The 16416-nt window shown below is 50.6% G+C and overlaps 6 protein-coding genes across 6 annotated transcripts; 3 read left to right on the plus strand and 3 right to left on the minus strand.

Annotated features, from left to right (window-relative positions):
- Window positions 1–288: 288 nt before the first annotated feature.
- Window positions 289–3528, minus strand: PV10_06974 (uncharacterized protein). The gene is made up of 2 exons (XM_016371830.1): window positions 1691–3528; window positions 289–1641 (listed from the first exon to the last, which is right to left on the minus strand). Exons 1-2 carry the CDS (start codon window positions 3422–3424, stop codon window positions 394–396), a joined length of 2982 nt encoding a protein of 993 aa, XP_016221162.1. The 5' UTR covers window positions 3425–3528; the 3' UTR covers window positions 289–393.
- Window positions 3529–3926: 398 nt separating this feature from the next.
- PV10_06975 (uncharacterized protein) lies at window positions 3927–6041 on the minus strand. The gene is made up of 3 exons (XM_016371831.1): window positions 5826–6041; window positions 5638–5773; window positions 3927–5586 (listed from the first exon to the last, which is right to left on the minus strand). The coding sequence occupies exons 1-3, from the start codon at window positions 5924–5926 to the stop codon at window positions 3988–3990; spliced, it is 1836 nt and encodes a 611-aa protein (XP_016221163.1). The 5' UTR covers window positions 5927–6041; the 3' UTR covers window positions 3927–3987.
- A 154-nt stretch (window positions 6042–6195) lies between these two features.
- On the plus strand, window positions 6196–8575 carry PV10_06976 (uncharacterized protein). Its single transcript, XM_016371832.1, has 2 exons — window positions 6196–7832; window positions 7889–8575. Exons 1-2 carry the CDS (start codon window positions 6409–6411, stop codon window positions 8109–8111), a joined length of 1647 nt encoding a protein of 548 aa, XP_016221164.1. The 5' UTR covers window positions 6196–6408; the 3' UTR covers window positions 8112–8575.
- A 1222-nt stretch (window positions 8576–9797) lies between these two features.
- Window positions 9798–12832, plus strand: PV10_06977 (uncharacterized protein). The gene is made up of 3 exons (XM_016371833.1): window positions 9798–10285; window positions 10407–11261; window positions 11319–12832. The coding sequence occupies exons 1-3, from the start codon at window positions 10280–10282 to the stop codon at window positions 12234–12236; spliced, it is 1779 nt and encodes a 592-aa protein (XP_016221165.1). The 5' UTR covers window positions 9798–10279; the 3' UTR covers window positions 12237–12832.
- Window positions 12833–13163: 331 nt separating this feature from the next.
- Window positions 13164–15366, plus strand: PV10_06978 (uncharacterized protein). The gene is made up of 2 exons (XM_016371834.1): window positions 13164–13821; window positions 13889–15366. Exons 1-2 carry the CDS (start codon window positions 13452–13454, stop codon window positions 15307–15309), a joined length of 1791 nt encoding a protein of 596 aa, XP_016221166.1. The 5' UTR covers window positions 13164–13451; the 3' UTR covers window positions 15310–15366.
- On the minus strand, window positions 15358–16276 carry PV10_06979 (uncharacterized protein; the record flags this gene model as incomplete). The annotated part of the gene is made up of 1 exon (XM_016371835.1): window positions 15358–16276. A coding segment is annotated over one exon (919 nt), but the record flags the coding sequence as incomplete, so codon positions are not given.
- Between the last annotated feature and the right edge of the window lie 140 nt (window positions 16277–16416).

The raw sequence follows: 16416 nt of genomic DNA on the forward strand, positions 1-16416 counted from the left end.
CGTTGCCCCGCGTTTTGCGTCCCCCTCACGTTGTGACTCTCGAGGAGACACGGAGACTTTTCTTATCGCCTTATGATTGATTGGTGGGAATGACTCGTACATCCTGATCGAGGCCAATCTGCTCATGGTCCGGCTTAAGCCCTTTCCCCGAAAGCTTGCATCATGTAGCTTTTGGACTAAGGACGGAATAACCAGACGAGGGTTTGAAGTTGTCATCTACGGAGTAGATACCTAGGGTTGTTTGGTTGTAGAAAAACACGGGTTCTTGGAGAGCACGGAGGCTTATGTGACTTGGTGCTCATGTGCTACCATATCAGCGAGTGAAGATGACAGATTTTGTACCGTCTATCTCTTCTGAGATCTAATATGCCCAAGGGATACCTCCCAACTCGTCTATTTACTCTTTACACCATTGGGCACTTTCTCAACTCCACCTTGTTCTCTCACCTGTGCCTGGAACCCTTCAACTTCAACACCACTGATCAACAATTCACTCACACCTTCTAACCCAGATACAAACACACAGAGACCGCTCCCGATCACAAAGTGACTGATAGTCGTTCCAATATCTAACCAACTCCCCTCGTCCTTGACCATCCAGAAAAAGTTCATGGTCATAACATCACTAATAGCCATCACCACCATAAACAACGCCGAGGATTGCAGACCCAGTCGTCGGTTCAGAATCCCCAGGGCCGCTGAGATAATAGCAAACGGTACCATGATTTTAAACAACAACAATGCCCCTTGCGAAAAAGGATCAAAAACCGGAATTAGACGATATACAGCATCGAGACTGAAACTCGATATTGATGCAATGTTGCCCGTTGAGAAGAATCCGGATTGGAGGAAAAAAAGGAAGAAAAGTGCTCGTCTGATGTCCGACAGAGCAACCGTGCGGAAGGTAGCTTCCGGCCCAAGATTCGCTGATTGAGGCGTTGTTGAGTTTATCGTCACACCATGCGAGATGCTTGAGGTTGTAGTGTCGGTGCCGCCGGATCCGGCTGTTTCGAACTGTTGGATGGCCGTCTCTAGCCGCACCCAAGTAAGAAGAGTGGCACAGAATGCAACGAAAAAGAACCCCTCGTAGGATATCGTTAAAAGAACAAATGTAGGCGAGAAGGCGAGAAATATGACCACCAAACGATGGAGGTAATGTTTGTTGGGGGCGATGCGATGCACAAAAGGCAAGATCAGAGATGTGATGAGAACAAGCCATCCGACCACCTGGTTCCCAAATGGCAGTCCTTTCTTCGCTTGAATCGACATCGAACTGGAATGTGTAACCACAATGGTAAGTAGAATGATACCCACCTGCACACCCATCAGAAGGCGAGATGTTTGAGTGGCATTCGATTCGTGATTTTTGGCAGATCTTGACTGTGACGTGATGCGATCTTCGAACAAGAGATAAAAAACACCGGCTCCAGCCATCAAGACGCCTCCCGCTGTGATAGTATTGGCGCTCTCAGTCTTGTTGGCTTCTAGAAGTGTAAATGTGCTCAACACAATGCAGCCCACCATCCAAGAGATGAATAGGAAGAGATGATCTTTGATGAATTTCGCACCATATGCCAGGGGATAAATGGCGCCAATGACGTAGCATACGGTGAGAATTGTCCGGTGGAAGTATGATTGGACCTGAGAACATCAATTTGAAAACTCCTCAATCAAGGATCAAGGTACTCACAAATGCTTCAAGAATGAGCAGGAAGGCTGAAGCTTGAAGAAAGACTGAGATATAGTCTGAAGGATTCCGAACATGACCAAAGAGCACTTTGAGACCTGCGATCAAGCCTTTCCTTCTAGCGAAAATCTCCTCCCAGAAGAAGACAGGGAAGAAGGCATAGGCGTAATATGTGACTGGTGACCGGTCAATGATGAAGGATGAGTACAACAGCACCAGCAAAGAGGAAAACGTAACCACTGAAGCCAGCGTCCTGTCATCAGACACTGCCCCATGTAAAACATGCAGATCAATGACCGTCGTAAGGGCGTAGATGATCCAGCCGAGATAACCAAAGGTAATCAACGTGCGAAGAAACAGCCAATCATAGGTCTGGAGGTAGCGTAACCCTTGAATGGCATGCTGGAGAAGATCGGCCGAGATCTCAATTGCTGCCTCGTAGCGCCCTTGAGAAATTGCGGTCTCGATGGCGATTATACGATCTGTAGCGGTTGAGTTGGTGCGGGAGAAAACCGGATATGGTTTAAAGTTGAGAGCAGTTGCTTGCTTTTGTTCTTCCTTGACCCTGTACATTTCCAAAACTTGCCGAGTGTTAGTCAAAGCTGCCTTGGCCTTGACTCCTGGTGTGGCTGCAATATACGGCAGAGGCAATTCCCCGACAGAGTTGACTGGAAATTCCATCCCTGCGAGATATGCCATCAAAGCAGCAATATCCGCCTGTTGAACATCGTGTCTTCGAATATTATTCAAGCCCCAATCAGAAGAGAACCCATCTTCATGACCAGGAGCATTCCCGTCAGGATAGATCTGTGGAGGGGCAACGCCGGCGCCCCAGGCAATGAGAGGTGTTCTTGTATTGTCTGGGTGCCCATCTCCATGGCTACCCCAATCACTCATTCCGTGGTCTGCGGTAAACACGTAGGCAGTGCTGTCATCTCCATAAAAGTCATCGATAAGCTTGGTGATTTCCTCCACTCCTTGGTCAACGACCTTGATATTGTGCAAGTATTCTTTCGAATACGGTCGATAGGAATGACCTGTTGTGTCGAGACCGAGGAGATGCAAGAAGAAGACAACCTTCTCTTGTCGAAGGGCCGCATTGATGGTAGCGTTTGTGCTGGCCGACTGGAACATATCCTTGACCTTGTCGAAGACCCAATAATCGAGTGCCGTGGCATCTTGGGTGAAGTCCTCAAAGTCTTCAGGATATTCATCTGCATCCACACGTCCCGGGACAGCACCTTCTTTGAACATGCTCAGGATGTCCGGGCTCCCCCAACTCCAAGTATGGGTGCTCCTGTTGAAGACGCTGTCAAAATCCACCGGGTTGAGTTTCCAACCAGTAGTAACCGCAGAGACATCTTCGTATAATCCTGCAATCAGAGCAACATGGCCCGGTCGGGACTCGGTAGGGACGCGGGTATGAGAGACCCCAAATGTCCCATGTTCAAGTACTCGAGAGCGGAGAAAGGGAGCGAGTGGTCTGGGGGAGAGGTCTGCATTGGCAGGGTCTGAGGGCGAAGGATCTGGGAATGATTGAAAGGCCTTGTCAGCGCGTAATCCATCGCCCACGAACAAGACCAGGCGCTTTGCTGGTGACTTTTCTTGCTCTAGGGCAAAAGGTTTCATGCCATGGACAATGGGGCTGACGAAATAGATGTCGAATATGGACAAGATGTAAGTCAAATGGAAGACTACGGCGAGGGCTAGAAAGCCACCACGGCCGAGTCTTGCCATTTTTCTGTTGCTGGTCGATCAAAAAAAGGAGCGACTAGGGTCAGGAAGCAAGCATCTTCGCTGAAAGAAATCCCAAGTCCTGTGAGACTCTAGGCTGCGTCTTTTCACGCAGGAGATTCATTACGGAGGCGACACGGTGGAGGAGGAGTCCAGAAAATAATATGGCATTTTGGAAGGTTCGCCGAGAGGACCTTGCGCAGCCACGCAGTCACGCACCTCAATTGTGGGGATGAACACTGGCGATCATGCTTTATTAGCCTCCTCTATGGGGCCGAGGGGCTCGATGAGGGGCAGACGAATCGGCGCCCCGGGCGTCCTGCATGCCTGGAACAATGCTGATGGGCGATCAGGGGCGCTTACGGCCATCCAATCCTCCATAACTAGGTACGAACAGAGCCACTCCCAAGTAGAAGCGTGTCCAGCCCTGCAACTCCTATAGGACAGATCTCTTCAAACATTCAACCAGCAGAAGCAATAGATTTCACCATGAAGAAGGAATCAATCGACTAGTATGAGCGGTCACTGAATCTCGCCGTCTTTGGCTCACTTGGTATTCCTTTCCTTCAAGTAGTTTGTTGCAAATCCTCATCTTCGTCGACCAGACGATTCAACCAGAACTTGAGTCCTTCCACACTATCTTCGCGACAGAGAGCGCCCTTCTCCTCAGCCATCTCCAGCTCTTCGTTGGCAACACCTAAACTCCATCCAAATTTGGCTGCCGCCTGCTGAGCAGTAACTCCAAAACCGAAGTTCTCCCAATCCCAGAGCACTGGGTCGTCAGATTCTGGGGGCTGAAGCGAGATCAGCCAGTCTCGCAGCTGCCTGATGGTCTTCTCATCGCTTGCATCACGCCCCTGGACGACAAGAAGCCCACTTCTGTATCTTCGCAGCTTGATTGGTAGTCCCAGACGCTCCCAGGCTTCCCCAGCCTTGTAGAAATCTGAGGGGCTGACTAGCTCTACTCCGTTTTGGCTCCTGTTGAACATCGCCCATAGGTCCACCAGACTCATTGTTCCACCTTGTTTTCGAAGTACTGCCCTTCTGTCGTCGGTTGCATATTCGGCTAAGTTTCGTGCGAGTTCATTAATATAGAGTGTGTTGGAGCCCTCGCCCAAAATGTCCTTCGTTGTGACCATCCCCAGCGCCGCAGCGGACTGTGAAAGAATGGGATCCGACGAGGTCCCAGAGATTCCCCTACCCGTACCTGATTCGTCGGCAAATTTTTCGGCCAGGGCTACAATGTCCTTCGCCGATGCCATAAGAGCTTCCAGGTCTCCGAAAGCGCCGCCAAGAACAACCTCAGTTTTCTTCCGGCTTTGAAGGCCTCGCTGTTCGAGTCCTGCAATCCCCGCAGCTGTGACACGTGTCTTGTCTTCTTCTCTTGGGGCTGTTGCGTCGAACGCACTTGAGGTGCCGAAGCTGCCCGCCTGCGAAATAGGAGGGGCCACCTGAAGAAGCCACTTGCGTTGGATCATTGCATTCTTCAACCTGTCATAGAAGACTCGGTCGCCGCCATTTCGAAATGAAAGCTTTATGGGTTGGGCTTCGTGATCTTCCTCAAGTGACAGCCCAGATATCTCTGGTCCCGGCGACCCAGGTCGATTCTCTGAACCTTGAAAGATAATTTTGGCACTTGTCGGCAATGGCGCCGAACACAGCTCACAAATTCGCATGCCTGGGGCATTGTGGAATGTGCACCGAGGACAAGTGTTTTCAGACATTGTCTTGTCCTCGTGAAATGACTGTCTAACAGGTTGTGGAGCGGCCAGGTTCTGGGTGGCATTGGCATCCTCGGTCGTTCGCCCCGCATTGGCTGCAATGGCGGCCTTTAGTACAAGTGGATACGGTGGTTTGATTCCACAAGCGAGACATGGCGGTAACGGGAATGAGTCTGTGGCAATGGTGGGATCGAAGTTGGAAGGCACAGGGTTCGAAAATGAGCAAATAGGGCAAACCCATGTGCCGACCACAACAGGTAGATTTGCTGGAGATAGAGTTCCCGGGCGGAAGGGGCTAGAAGAGCGAGATGTAGGGGATGAAGAAGAAGCAATCCTTTGGAAGGTCGGCGACTGAGGTGTTGCACCTCTCTGTATAGATCCAAACCCTCTTTTGACCGGCCGAGGGCTCAATGTTATCTTGGACGAAGACTTCAAGAAGCCAGCCTTGACATGTCATAATGAGCCAAGTCACTACACTAGGAAGGACAAACAGACCTGATACTCATGCTTTTCAACATCTCTGAGATCTACAGCCCATGAATTGGACCGGGGGTCGCTATCATCAACATAGCAAACTCGATGAGATGTTAGATAGGCATGCCCCTTTTGGCATGTATCGATCTTGTACTTTCTGCTGTATCATGAGCATGTGGTCTGTAATCTTGAGGTGGTGGAGATCCGACCCTTCATAGAGTCCCACCCCATCCTGAACGAACAGAAGTGCTTCGTCTTGAAAAAGAGATGGCCGTGAGCCAGCAGTAAGCTCTGGCTTCTTGAGGAACATTCGGCCTTTGACCAGGGGTGGATATCATGTTTGAAGGAGAGATTGACGCTCAGTCATAGATGAAACATTGGCACATTGCCACCCAGTGATATCAGAAAGAAGGAAATGATGTGTAGATTCAGGTTGCCTGGATCGTGATAGAGTGCCTTTTGGGAATGATAGCATCACCAGACTGAGCTAGTCTAAGATAGGTTAGAGCGCCAAGACTTACACCTCTTCTTCCTCCGTCTTCAGCCTTCATCTTTTAACCACACCACAACCGCCCTCATCATTGTCCTTCACCGACACACAGGAAATCATTCCACCATCCTCTTGAGGATCGCCATAAGAACTCGTTCTCTATCTCCGATCGTCTGACATACCCTTCCTGAATCTGGTGTATCCTCCCCAGCGATCCACCGCCACTCGATTCCTGTTCTCTCTCTGCTTAGGCTCACTCACCTTCACATTCCCTCGCCTGATTGTTTCAAACCGTTCTCATCATGAGTTTTTCTTCCGCGGGCAACTCTGCCTGGCCCGCAAACACTTACGCGGCGGCTAATACCCATGCCGCGAATGCTTACATTTCAGTTCCTGCCCGCCATACATTTGGACCCCCGTCTTCATTCCCACCACCGCATCCTACGTTAGGCTTCAACGCGCCTACTCTACCTCTTCAACAACCCTACATCCCTCCACCCCCTCCAAACACCGCTTCTGGAACGGCTTCTGTGCCCCAACCTGTGAAGAAGAAGACCGTCTGGTCCCCTGAAGTCCGTGACTATGTCAACCGATCATTTGCCGTGGAAAACTCGATAAATGGAATTTCAAAGGAGCAAGTTGAAGCCAAACTCAAGGAAATCATAACTCAGGCTCAATCTTCTGGCACACTGGACACCAGAAACTGGCAGACGTATCTTCTACCCCAGCAGATACTACAGCAAGAACGAACGCGTGTACTTCTTGCCCCAATTCCGTCTCCTTATGTTCCTCCACCTTTTCCATCCGGGGATCCCAGCCATACATCGCATCAATCTCAATCCCATGCACCACGTAAACGGAAGTCAACCGAACTTTCAACTGAGGGAGACCATGTTAGTACTCCGCCATGGAGGATGAATGCCCAGCCATCTGGATCTTTGGCAGACCGGGTTTCGTTCAATCGCAATGAGAAGCGAGCCAAGGTTGACACGAGCCAATTCGTAAGTAATAACAACTCAACCTTGGTGGAGTCGCGCAGAAAAAGATTTGAGAATGTTCGAAATGGGTCAAATTCTCCGCGAACGCAAGAGTCATCAAGAGGAGGTTCCCCCGAGCCCCAATCAACAGGCCCCGTTGTTGGTCGTTCCCAGAAGCTAGAAAAGAACTATTTCAGACTGACCTCGGCGCCCAACCCGGATGACGTGCGACCTCTCGAAGTGCTCAAGAAGACGTTGGAGCTTCTGAAGAAGAAATGGCGAGCTGACGCAAACTATGCCTACATCTGCGACCAATTCAAGTCTCTGCGACAAGATTTGACGGTCCAACATATCAAGAATGATTTCACGACTAGCGTTTACGAATACCATGCCCGCATTGCCCTGGAGAAGGGTGACCTGGGTGAGTATAATCAATGCCAGACACAACTGCGAGCATTGTACAACCAGAATCTGGGAGGTCACCCTGTGGAATTTACCGCATATCGTATTCTCTACTTTATCCACACCTGCAACCGGACTGACATGAATGACGTGCTCTCTGATCTAACTGAGGCAGACAAGAAAGAACCAGCCATCAAACACGCACTTGAGGTGCGTTCAGCACTGGCGTTGGGCAACTACCACAAGTTCTTCAAATTGTACCTGACTGTTCCCGCGATGGGGGCGTACTTGATGGACATGTTTGTAGAGCGAGAAAGACTGGCAGCGCTGGCATGCCTGTGCAGATCGTAAGTCTTCTCCAGAAATTCATACGTTTGATGCGGTCATGACTAATTGTTCCCAGGTACAAACCGGATGTAAAACTTCGCTTCATCACCGAAGAGCTCGGCTTCGAGACTGACGAAGAGGCATGTCAATTCCTCCTCGACCATGTGCCTGAAGAGTCTCCAACATTATTGGAAGAACGCGACGGCGACGTGCGCTTTCTCACAGGCAAAGCTGGATCGATTTTTCACGTAGCAAAGACCAACGCGTTTGGTCATGTGGACATCAAGGGTCAAATCTGAGGTAACAGGGTTGACGACGGCATCGCATTTTCTTGGAGCGTCTCTTCTTTCCAGAGCATTGTTTTTGATCACTGCTCGAGCATTATTTAACCCTGCCGACCGGCTAGGGACGGTTCCTGAGCGGCATATTTTGCTTTTACTTGAGCGGACATGTGTACAGTGTCAGCCACCTAGGCGGAACTCGTCACATGAAAACAACATGGGAAATGGGATTGAATTTGATATTGATACAGTGGGATGACGGATCGCAGACGAGCACTTGTGGCTGCCGTCACTTATGAGTGTTTGGCGGGTGCCAACAGACGCCCAGAGCGACTTTTGATCTGATTAGGAGTTCAGACCCAGGCATGGACATATTATCCTACCTTGTCGAGACCTCTTCAGAATTCACATGGTGCCAAGTTGGGCTGTTGAGGTGTTGTGGGTGTTTTAATACTCTTTGCCTGGACAGACCTAATATGACGCCGTAGCTGTCAAAAGAAATTGACTTGCTGATGTCCGTTCTCGAAGTTAAAGTCACACAAGCAGTTCTCCACGCGTGACAGTGCCTGCAGCTCGTGAACCCGGCCGTGTTGGTAGCCGCTTTGAACTCTACTGGAATTGTGTACTGTCGTTGATACGTAACGAGTATCGAATATGACTGCCTATCTCGCTCAAGACGTCTGTATCATCAGCAAACATCGGATCAGACGAAGAGAGCCAAGGCTGGACAAGAATATGAGCCGAGACAGGGTTCTTAAGGAATATGTTCCTGGTCAAGTTCCGGGATCAGCAGGAAGGGATGTGGACGCAAGCCACGACCAATAACGTACAATGGTTCCTTAGTATTAGGCGGTGGTGATGGTTGGTTGTGGGTGGCGCACTTTGTAACCTAGCACGCCTAAGTAGCCTCAGGCACCTCGGAGATGAAAAGGCAACATGATCCCACTGCAACTATAAGCCTGCACCCGGCCATCCGGCTGGGATGGTCCTACCTAAGCGGCTAGTTCCAGGCATGTCCTTCAGCCCTTATGGGTCTTCTTGGTGCCGAGCCGGCTCTGATTGGGGCCAAACATCTTCTCACAAGTGATATCCCAGTGATGGTTCATGGAAGTTGCTGGACCGCATGCACGGCCCAGAAGTCTGGAGCTTCACCTGCCACGGACATGCTTGGTGCACCGCTGAATCGCATCGCCCGTAAAGTGATGGGCAATTTCAGCTGTAGAGAGTAAGGATAACACACCCGCACCCTCCGATCCTTTCTGATTCAGGTATTGTATGGACAGACCATGCGGTAGTCACTTTCACGCTTGACCCGTGTCATGTTGTGTCTGTCGTCAGCCAGCGTCAGTAGTCAGAGTAGTCAATAATCGTGTCAACATCACTATGTATTCACCACTCTCGGAAAGACAAGGGACGTGTCTGCAAGTTCTATGAGTCTACGGAATCTGTGACTGCAAGGTTGTAGACGGAGACGATGGGTTCTCATCTCGGTTAGCCACGCGCTGATTCCTCTGATTTCATAGCCTACGCAAACTGCACTCACAGGCCTTCGCCCCCGGAACACAAGACCCTAAGCTAGTTAGACGTGTTAGAGGCTTTTGTGAGCTTTTTAGGTTCTCCGGTTCAACTCCTGCTGCCTCGTGTCGCTGCGTCTTGGGTCCTAAATCTCCACATTTTGACCTTGCAAAACTTCGCCCGCGAACCCCTCAACAATCTATCGTCCTTGGGAGCCACGGTACCAACCCTGAGCATCGCATCGCATCCTATCCCAGAAAACCTTAACCTCTGCGTGTCCCAGCATTCCAGCGCCGTACCACAGTTTCAGGAACCCAGATCAAAAGGTCAAATTCTGTGGCCAGAGTTTCGGGCAGTTCCACACATTGACGCCCCAGGCAGACCATCTCGAATTCGTCACATCCTCCATTACGATCGATCGCCCCCGTCGTCCTCCTTGCCTCTCGATTCGACTCTTTTGTTGACTTGAAACACAATCTCCCTCAAACTGCTTCCCAAATCGGCCTCCTGCCCAAGTCCAATACCACAAGAATCTTGATCAATTGGGCGATAGCATCTCTGCCTAGTCCACCTGCAAGCCTCTTTCCTCTGCATATCCTTTTCTGGACCTCCGCCGCCCATCGTCGCTGCCACGCTGCCACTGCCATTGCGGGGCACCCGTCAATGCGACCATGAAGGTATGTGCTATTGCTTCACTGCGCTTGACTCGAACCTTCAGCACCCTCTGTGTATTCTTTGGTTACTCTCGTCCTTTGTGAGTCACACAGCTGACAGGTGCGCGCTGCGTCATCCATCTAGGCTATCCGCAGGTCATTGAAGAGTGACAAAGACGGAAACAAAGCGCCCAACCTATCCATCACCCCAAAAACCATCCAAGCGCTCCCTCCCAAAAAGGTGATCAAAGCCCTCTACGACTATGAGCCGCAGAACAAGAATGGCCAAGAGCTTGCTTTTCACAAGGGCGATTTCTTCCACGTGCTGAGCCGTGAGGACGACACCGAGTGGTACGAGGCCTGTAATCCTTTGATTCCAACCGCCCGGGGCCTGGTTCCTGTCGCTTTTTTCGAAGTCGTGGGCAAGCAGCAGAGACAAAGCGGAACTTCGGTTTCGTCACCCAGCGATCGACCGTCTGAGGGGCATGATTCTGGCTTCTCGGAAAAGGGCTCAAGTATATCACACGCACGATCCGAGTCAACCGCGACGACAAGGCCCATCATGCACACCCGAAATCAAAGTTTGGCCGGTCGCCACAACGGCGCCATGGTGTACGGCATTGTTCAATACGACTTCAACGCCGAAAGAGCCGACGAACTGGAAGCTAAAGCCGGAGAAGCCATCATTGTGGTGGCTCAATCGAATCCTGAATGGTTTGTAGCCAAACCAATCGGACGACTGGGAGGCCCAGGCTTGATCCCGGTCTCCTTTGTCGATATCAAGGATACATCTACGATGCAATCGGTCGCCGATCCGCTTGAGGCTGTCCGCAAAGCTGGTGTTCCTCGGGTCGAGGAGTGGAAAAAGTTTGCGGCCGAATATAAAAACAGTAGCATTAGCTTGGGCAAGTTTGATAATGGCCAAGGGCTGGCAAATGACATGGATCGCATGAGCATCCAGAACGGCGGGTCGCAACAATCGCTAGCCAGCAACAACTTTGTGAGTCTAATTGGGCCATGTCGTGACGAGTTGCGACAGAGAAGCTAATATTGGCAGGATTCACAACCTGTACGACAGTCACAACAAGCGACTGGTATGCCCCTCGCTCCCATCAGCGCCTGTGTACCTCGGTACTGCTTCGACAACGATATGTATTGGTATATAATCGAGTGTCAGATGGAGGATGGACGGTGGTGGGAATTGTCACGATACTACGCCGATTTTTACGACTTTCAGATTGCTCTACTCGAGATGTTCCCAGAAGAGGCGGGCAACAAGGGCAAGCCTCGGACACTGCCGTTCATGCCGGGACCTGTGGCGCATGTTACTGATGCCATCTCGAACGGACGAAGACAAAACTTGGACGAATACATCAAGCAGATTGTAGCTATGCCGCCTCATATCTCCAAGAGTATGCTAGTGCGAAATCTCTTCAGACCCAAACCGGGTCAAGACTTTGAGATTGACCCAAGCGCGTTGGGCGAGGATTATCGCCTGTCAGCCGGTTCTCAACAATCGATGCAACCCGTATCCAGAATCGGGTCCAATCAACAAGGAGTGGGAGGAGGCTATGGGGGAATGCCACCTCCTGGCGGTCGAATGTCCCAGCAAGCCCGAGTTCCCATGTCTGCTAGCGGTGGGCTAGAGCGCCCGCCATATCTCCACTCACAGAACAGCAACCTGACGCAGACATCCACCTCATCGAGTGTCACAGGCAACGCAGCGGCGCAGGCCATCAAGGTCAAGGTTTTCTTCCAGGACGATATTATTGCGATCCGAGTGCCACAGGATATTTCATTCCCGGCGTTGAAAGGTAGACTGATGGAACGATTGAAGGTGAACGAGGACATTGCGATACAGTACCGAGACGAACCGACCAACAGCATGTTAGATCTGGAAAACGATGACAATCTTGATGTGGCTCTACAACGGAATCCCAAGCTGACGCTACAAGTGAGCTTTGCTGCGGGTTGAAGGGGAGCTGGTACGAGGATTCAAGGGCTGTCCCAAGCCCCCTTTGCCTTTATCTGACCTGCACTGTTCTATTGGGAAGGCGTGTGGTTAGGATGAAGCGACGCACGAAACCAAAGAAAAGGGCAGGGCAACCTGATGAGTGATGCGTTAACGTGGTTATGTTTGGCGCCCCGGTGAGAGGGTTTGGAATTGTATCTCGGGATATGTGGGTGTGTTGACTTGACCAATGTTGTTTCTCTCTTAATCCTGTTCTCATTCTTGCTGCCACCTCCCAACTGCCCACTTGGATGTTGTGTGAAGGCTCGATGTTGGGTGAAGGTATATCTGGTCTGGTGGGATGGCGCACCTGCGCGCCAGCACAAGGACATCAGACATGGAGATTATCAGTGCAGCGAGTGCTTTCCCACTAGGATCAAGTCTCCGATGAGACAACAAGTGGAGGAGGACTGGATCCCCGAGTGGGATTCAATGGACAGCACACCGCGTATGAGACAAGTTGATTTATTGTCGACATCAATGGCCTTTTAGCTGTAGCTTGAGTCAGTCTGCGCTTGCAATATCTTGGCCATGTATTTGAAATGGTGCAAGTTCAACCGGTCAATCGTTCTTTCCATTCTTACTTACGGAGTAGATCCAAATTCTTGAATGGAGGCAGTCGCGGGTGTGTTCGGCGATTCTTTTTTCCATTGCCACGCACCTGCCCATTTTCGGAGTCAAGATTTTTGACCGAGGAAAGCGCGGTGCAAGGGCCCGGGTAGGTCGTTCCTTCCTTGCGTAGGCACATGGCAACTTTACTTTTAGGCGCTGCGAATCAGGAATTGGGCAATCACGAGGTTGCGTCCCGACCCTCTGGACCCTCTGAACCCTCTGGACTCTAACCTCTGTGGCTCTCGTTCTCTCTCTCTCTCTTCTCGTCTCTTCCGACCCTTGACCTCCACGCACCAACCAAACTCCACTTCATCCTCTCGCTCTCCGACTCTAATCGTGGCGTTCGCTTTGATTCCGCCGACATCGAATTATTATTGCGCCAGCTTAATTCAACGGCAATTGGCGATTTATCCAAGACTGGGCTTTTCTTGCGTTGATCCAGCTCATGTTCCTGTTCTTTCTTTTCCAATACCAACGCCTCTTAACAGACGTTTGTCAGTCTCTCATGCTCTCCTCCCACTAGCCTCTCATGCCCGCCATTTCGAGAATTGAGGCTCCTTGACAACCATGAAAGCCTCGGCACGCCATTTATCCAGCTCCAATGCCTTCCAGAGCTATCTGAGAGCAATCAATTCCCAACCCATCACTCTATACCAACGACGGACCTTATGTACAGGCTGCCTGACTGGTCTGCGAGCACGAAATGGGAGAAAGAGCAACTACAGCCCCACCCACCGAGCACTGCATACAGCTGCACCTCTCCCGAAACGAAGCCTTGTTACCCTCCGAAATGTCACTACCCGACGGAAATCGTTCTCAAGAGGGCTGCAGAGAAGAACATTTGCTAGCGTCAACCACGTTGCCACACATGGTCCGTTAGAAGAGTACGATGAGAGAGTTCACTCGAGGAAGTTACGGGATGATGAACATCAAAGAAGTAAGCTATAGCCTGTTGATATATAATATCTCATGAGCCCAGGAAACTGATTGGTCACCCTGTGAAGCACTCGTCGAACATCTCCAAGACCTGCACGAGAGTCTCAAAGATTACACGGCACCGAAAGTCGTTCACCCGACCATCGAGGACCTGCAACCGCCCAAGAAATCCATGTTCGGTTCACTCTTTGGCGGTGACAAGAAGAAAAAGGTCATCAATGAAATTCCAGCCGACCTGCCCAAGGGCCTCTACATGTATGGCGATGTAGGCTCCGGCAAGACCATGCTCATGGATTTGTTTTACGAAACCCTCCCTCCCAACATCACGTCCAAGACGAGAATTCACTTTCACAATTTCATGCAGGATGTCCATAAACGACTACACAAAATTCGAATGCAGCAAGGCAGCGAATTCGATGCCGTCCCTTTTGTCGCCGCCGATATTGCCGAAACCGCTTCGGTGCTATGCTTTGATGAATTCCAGTGCACCGATGTGGCTGATGCCATGATCCTACGGCGACTTTTGGAGGCTCTCATGTCACACGGCGTCGTTCTGGTGACCACATCGAATCGACATCCTGACGACTTGTACAAAAACGGTATCCAGCGTCAATCTTTTATTCCCTGCATCAATCTCCTTAAAAAGCAACTTCGAGTCATCAACCTCGACTCTTCGACCGATTATAGAAAACTTCCTCGACCCCCTTCCGGAGTGTACCACCATCCTCTCGATCGGGCGGCAGTTTCGCATGCCAACAAATGGTTTTCATTTCTTGGTGACCCCGAGAATGACCCCCCGCACCCAACCACAATTACCGTTTGGGGCCGGGATGTCCAGATCCCTTTGGTCTCTGGACGAGCAGCCCGATTCGACTTTCATGAACTCATAGGACGAGCGACTGGAGCGGCCGATTACATCGAAATGATGCGCAGTTTTGACGCATTTATTGTCACCGACGTTCCCGGAATGACCCATCGTGAAAGAGATTGGGCTCGTCGATTCATCACCTTTATCGATGCTGTTTACGAGTCGCAAGCAAAACTAGTCCTCACCACTGCCGTCCCATTGAGTCAACTGTTTCTCAGCAAGGCTGAGCTTGGTGAGTCATTAGGGAATGTGACCAAGAAGGTAGACCAGAAAGACTCAGATGTCAGCCCCGATGACCGGAAAGTGGCTGAATCGGTCAAAGCCAATGAAGGTGGCCCTCACGATCGACCTGGCCAAGGGGAGGGTGAAGGTGCGGATGTTGACGACGTAATGCGCAACCTCATGGACGATTTGGGAATGAGCATGAGCATGTTGAAATCGAGCAGTATCTTTAGTGGGGATGAGGAGAGATTCGCCTTTGCCCGTGCGCTGTCGAGATTGAGCGAAATGGGAAGTCAAGAATGGGTAGAAAGAGGATTGGGACTAGAAAAGAGAGGTGGCTTGGGCGAGAAGGAAGGATGGCAAAGGGTTCGATCAAGATGGAGGGAAGATAGTCTTTAGATAGAAGGTGAGATGAATTATGATGATTGAATAGACGTGACATCTATCTCACTTGACTCCCAGGACTTTCAGAACGACTTGTCTATGTGTTTCCTTGACTATGGCACCAACCAAGTCTGCCATAGTTGCCACCTCCACCACCTTTCCCTTACCGTGAGTGAATTCCCACTCTGTAGTCATGTCTCGTGCTTCTTGGTCCATATCCTTATCCTCGTCATGCTGATCCTGCCGGTGTCTCTCCTCATCCACCGAATCCCACCTCACCTGAAATGCCTGCCACTTCAAAGCCCTCAGATCTCGTACATGTGCATCCACCAGCTCGGTTGGACCACTGTAGATCAGGATTCCTGGATATCCGGGTTTCGAGATTCCTGAAAGTGAAGTAGGAGATGTCACCAATTTCCGCTTCGACGTCGCTAGAAGATGATGTAACCAAATAATGACGGTTTTACGAATAACAACCGTCTTGGGTTGAGTAGTGTGATCATGACCGTCGCCGTCACCTTGATAATCCTGATCACCACCACCACCACCACCATCATCACCACCCCCTTCCCTCTCATCAACCAACTCATCAAATGCCATTAATATCTGATCCAGAACTTCCTCTCCCTGTCGTAACTCCAGGTCGGTCTTCATCATCTTCCGCGTCTGAGTACGGATATCGTTTCCTGATGTGTCACGTGCGGTGAGGATTTCTGGAAAACCATTGTCGGTGTCGGTCTGGGGGATGGAAGAAGTGGTAGCAGCAAGAGCATCAGCGAGATATGTGCTGGGTATTCGTAGTGTCAAGCTTCCGCCTCTGCCAACACTATTACCATCGGATGTCCCTCGAGAATACTGTACCTCCCGTGTCCGATCGTTGTATTGTACTCGACCTGGATACATGGCTTCGAGGAGAGATATCTCGGTGGTGAGTCGTTCGGACTGTATGTCTGCCGTCCCTCCTGATGATGATTCTGCCATGGCTGTTATGTACTACTGTGGTATGGACGCCAGATAGATAGTGTAGGTGGCGAGGATGTATGGAATGGATCACAAGGGAAGACGTATACTATCGTCCTAATGTGGGGAATGTTATATCCGTATATCCTACAAAGCTTAATT

Source organism: Exophiala mesophila (assembly GCF_000836275.1).
Source record: "Exophiala mesophila strain CBS 40295 unplaced genomic scaffold supercont1.5, whole genome shotgun sequence".
NCBI lineage: Eukaryota > Fungi > Ascomycota > Eurotiomycetes > Chaetothyriales > Herpotrichiellaceae > Exophiala > Exophiala mesophila.

Excerpts from the sequence above, each read along its gene's own strand:
- PV10_06974 (XM_016371830.1), bottom strand. The coding sequence starts at position 3,424 with ATGGCAAGACTCGGCCGTGGTGGCTTTCTAGCCCTCGCCGTAGTCTTC. Across the intron at positions 1,642-1,690 it reads TGCTCATTCTTGAAGCATTT|GTCCAATCATACTTCCACCG; the intron begins GTGAGTACCTTG and ends TGATGTTCTCAG.
- PV10_06977 (XM_016371833.1), top strand. Across the intron at positions 11,262-11,318 it reads CGCTAGCCAGCAACAACTTT|GATTCACAACCTGTACGACA; the intron begins GTGAGTCTAATT and ends TAATATTGGCAG.
- PV10_06975 (XM_016371831.1), bottom strand. The coding sequence starts at position 5,926 with ATGTTCCTCAAGAAGCCAGAGCTTACTGCTGGCTCACGGCCATCTCTT. Across the intron at positions 5,774-5,825 it reads GGGGTGGGACTCTATGAAGG|AAAGTACAAGATCGATACAT; the intron begins GTCGGATCTCCA and ends ATGATACAGCAG. Across the intron at positions 5,587-5,637 it reads TTGAAAAGCATGAGTATCAG|GCTGGCTTCTTGAAGTCTTC; the intron begins GTCTGTTTGTCC and ends TGACATGTCAAG.
- PV10_06976 (XM_016371832.1), top strand. The coding sequence starts at position 6,409 with ATGAGTTTTTCTTCCGCGGGCAACTCTGCCTGGCCCGCAAACACTTAC. Across the intron at positions 7,833-7,888 it reads CTGGCATGCCTGTGCAGATC|GTACAAACCGGATGTAAAAC; the intron begins GTAAGTCTTCTC and ends AATTGTTCCCAG.
- PV10_06978 (XM_016371834.1), top strand. The coding sequence starts at position 13,452 with ATGAAAGCCTCGGCACGCCATTTATCCAGCTCCAATGCCTTCCAGAGC. Across the intron at positions 13,822-13,888 it reads GGATGATGAACATCAAAGAA|CACTCGTCGAACATCTCCAA; the intron begins GTAAGCTATAGC and ends CACCCTGTGAAG.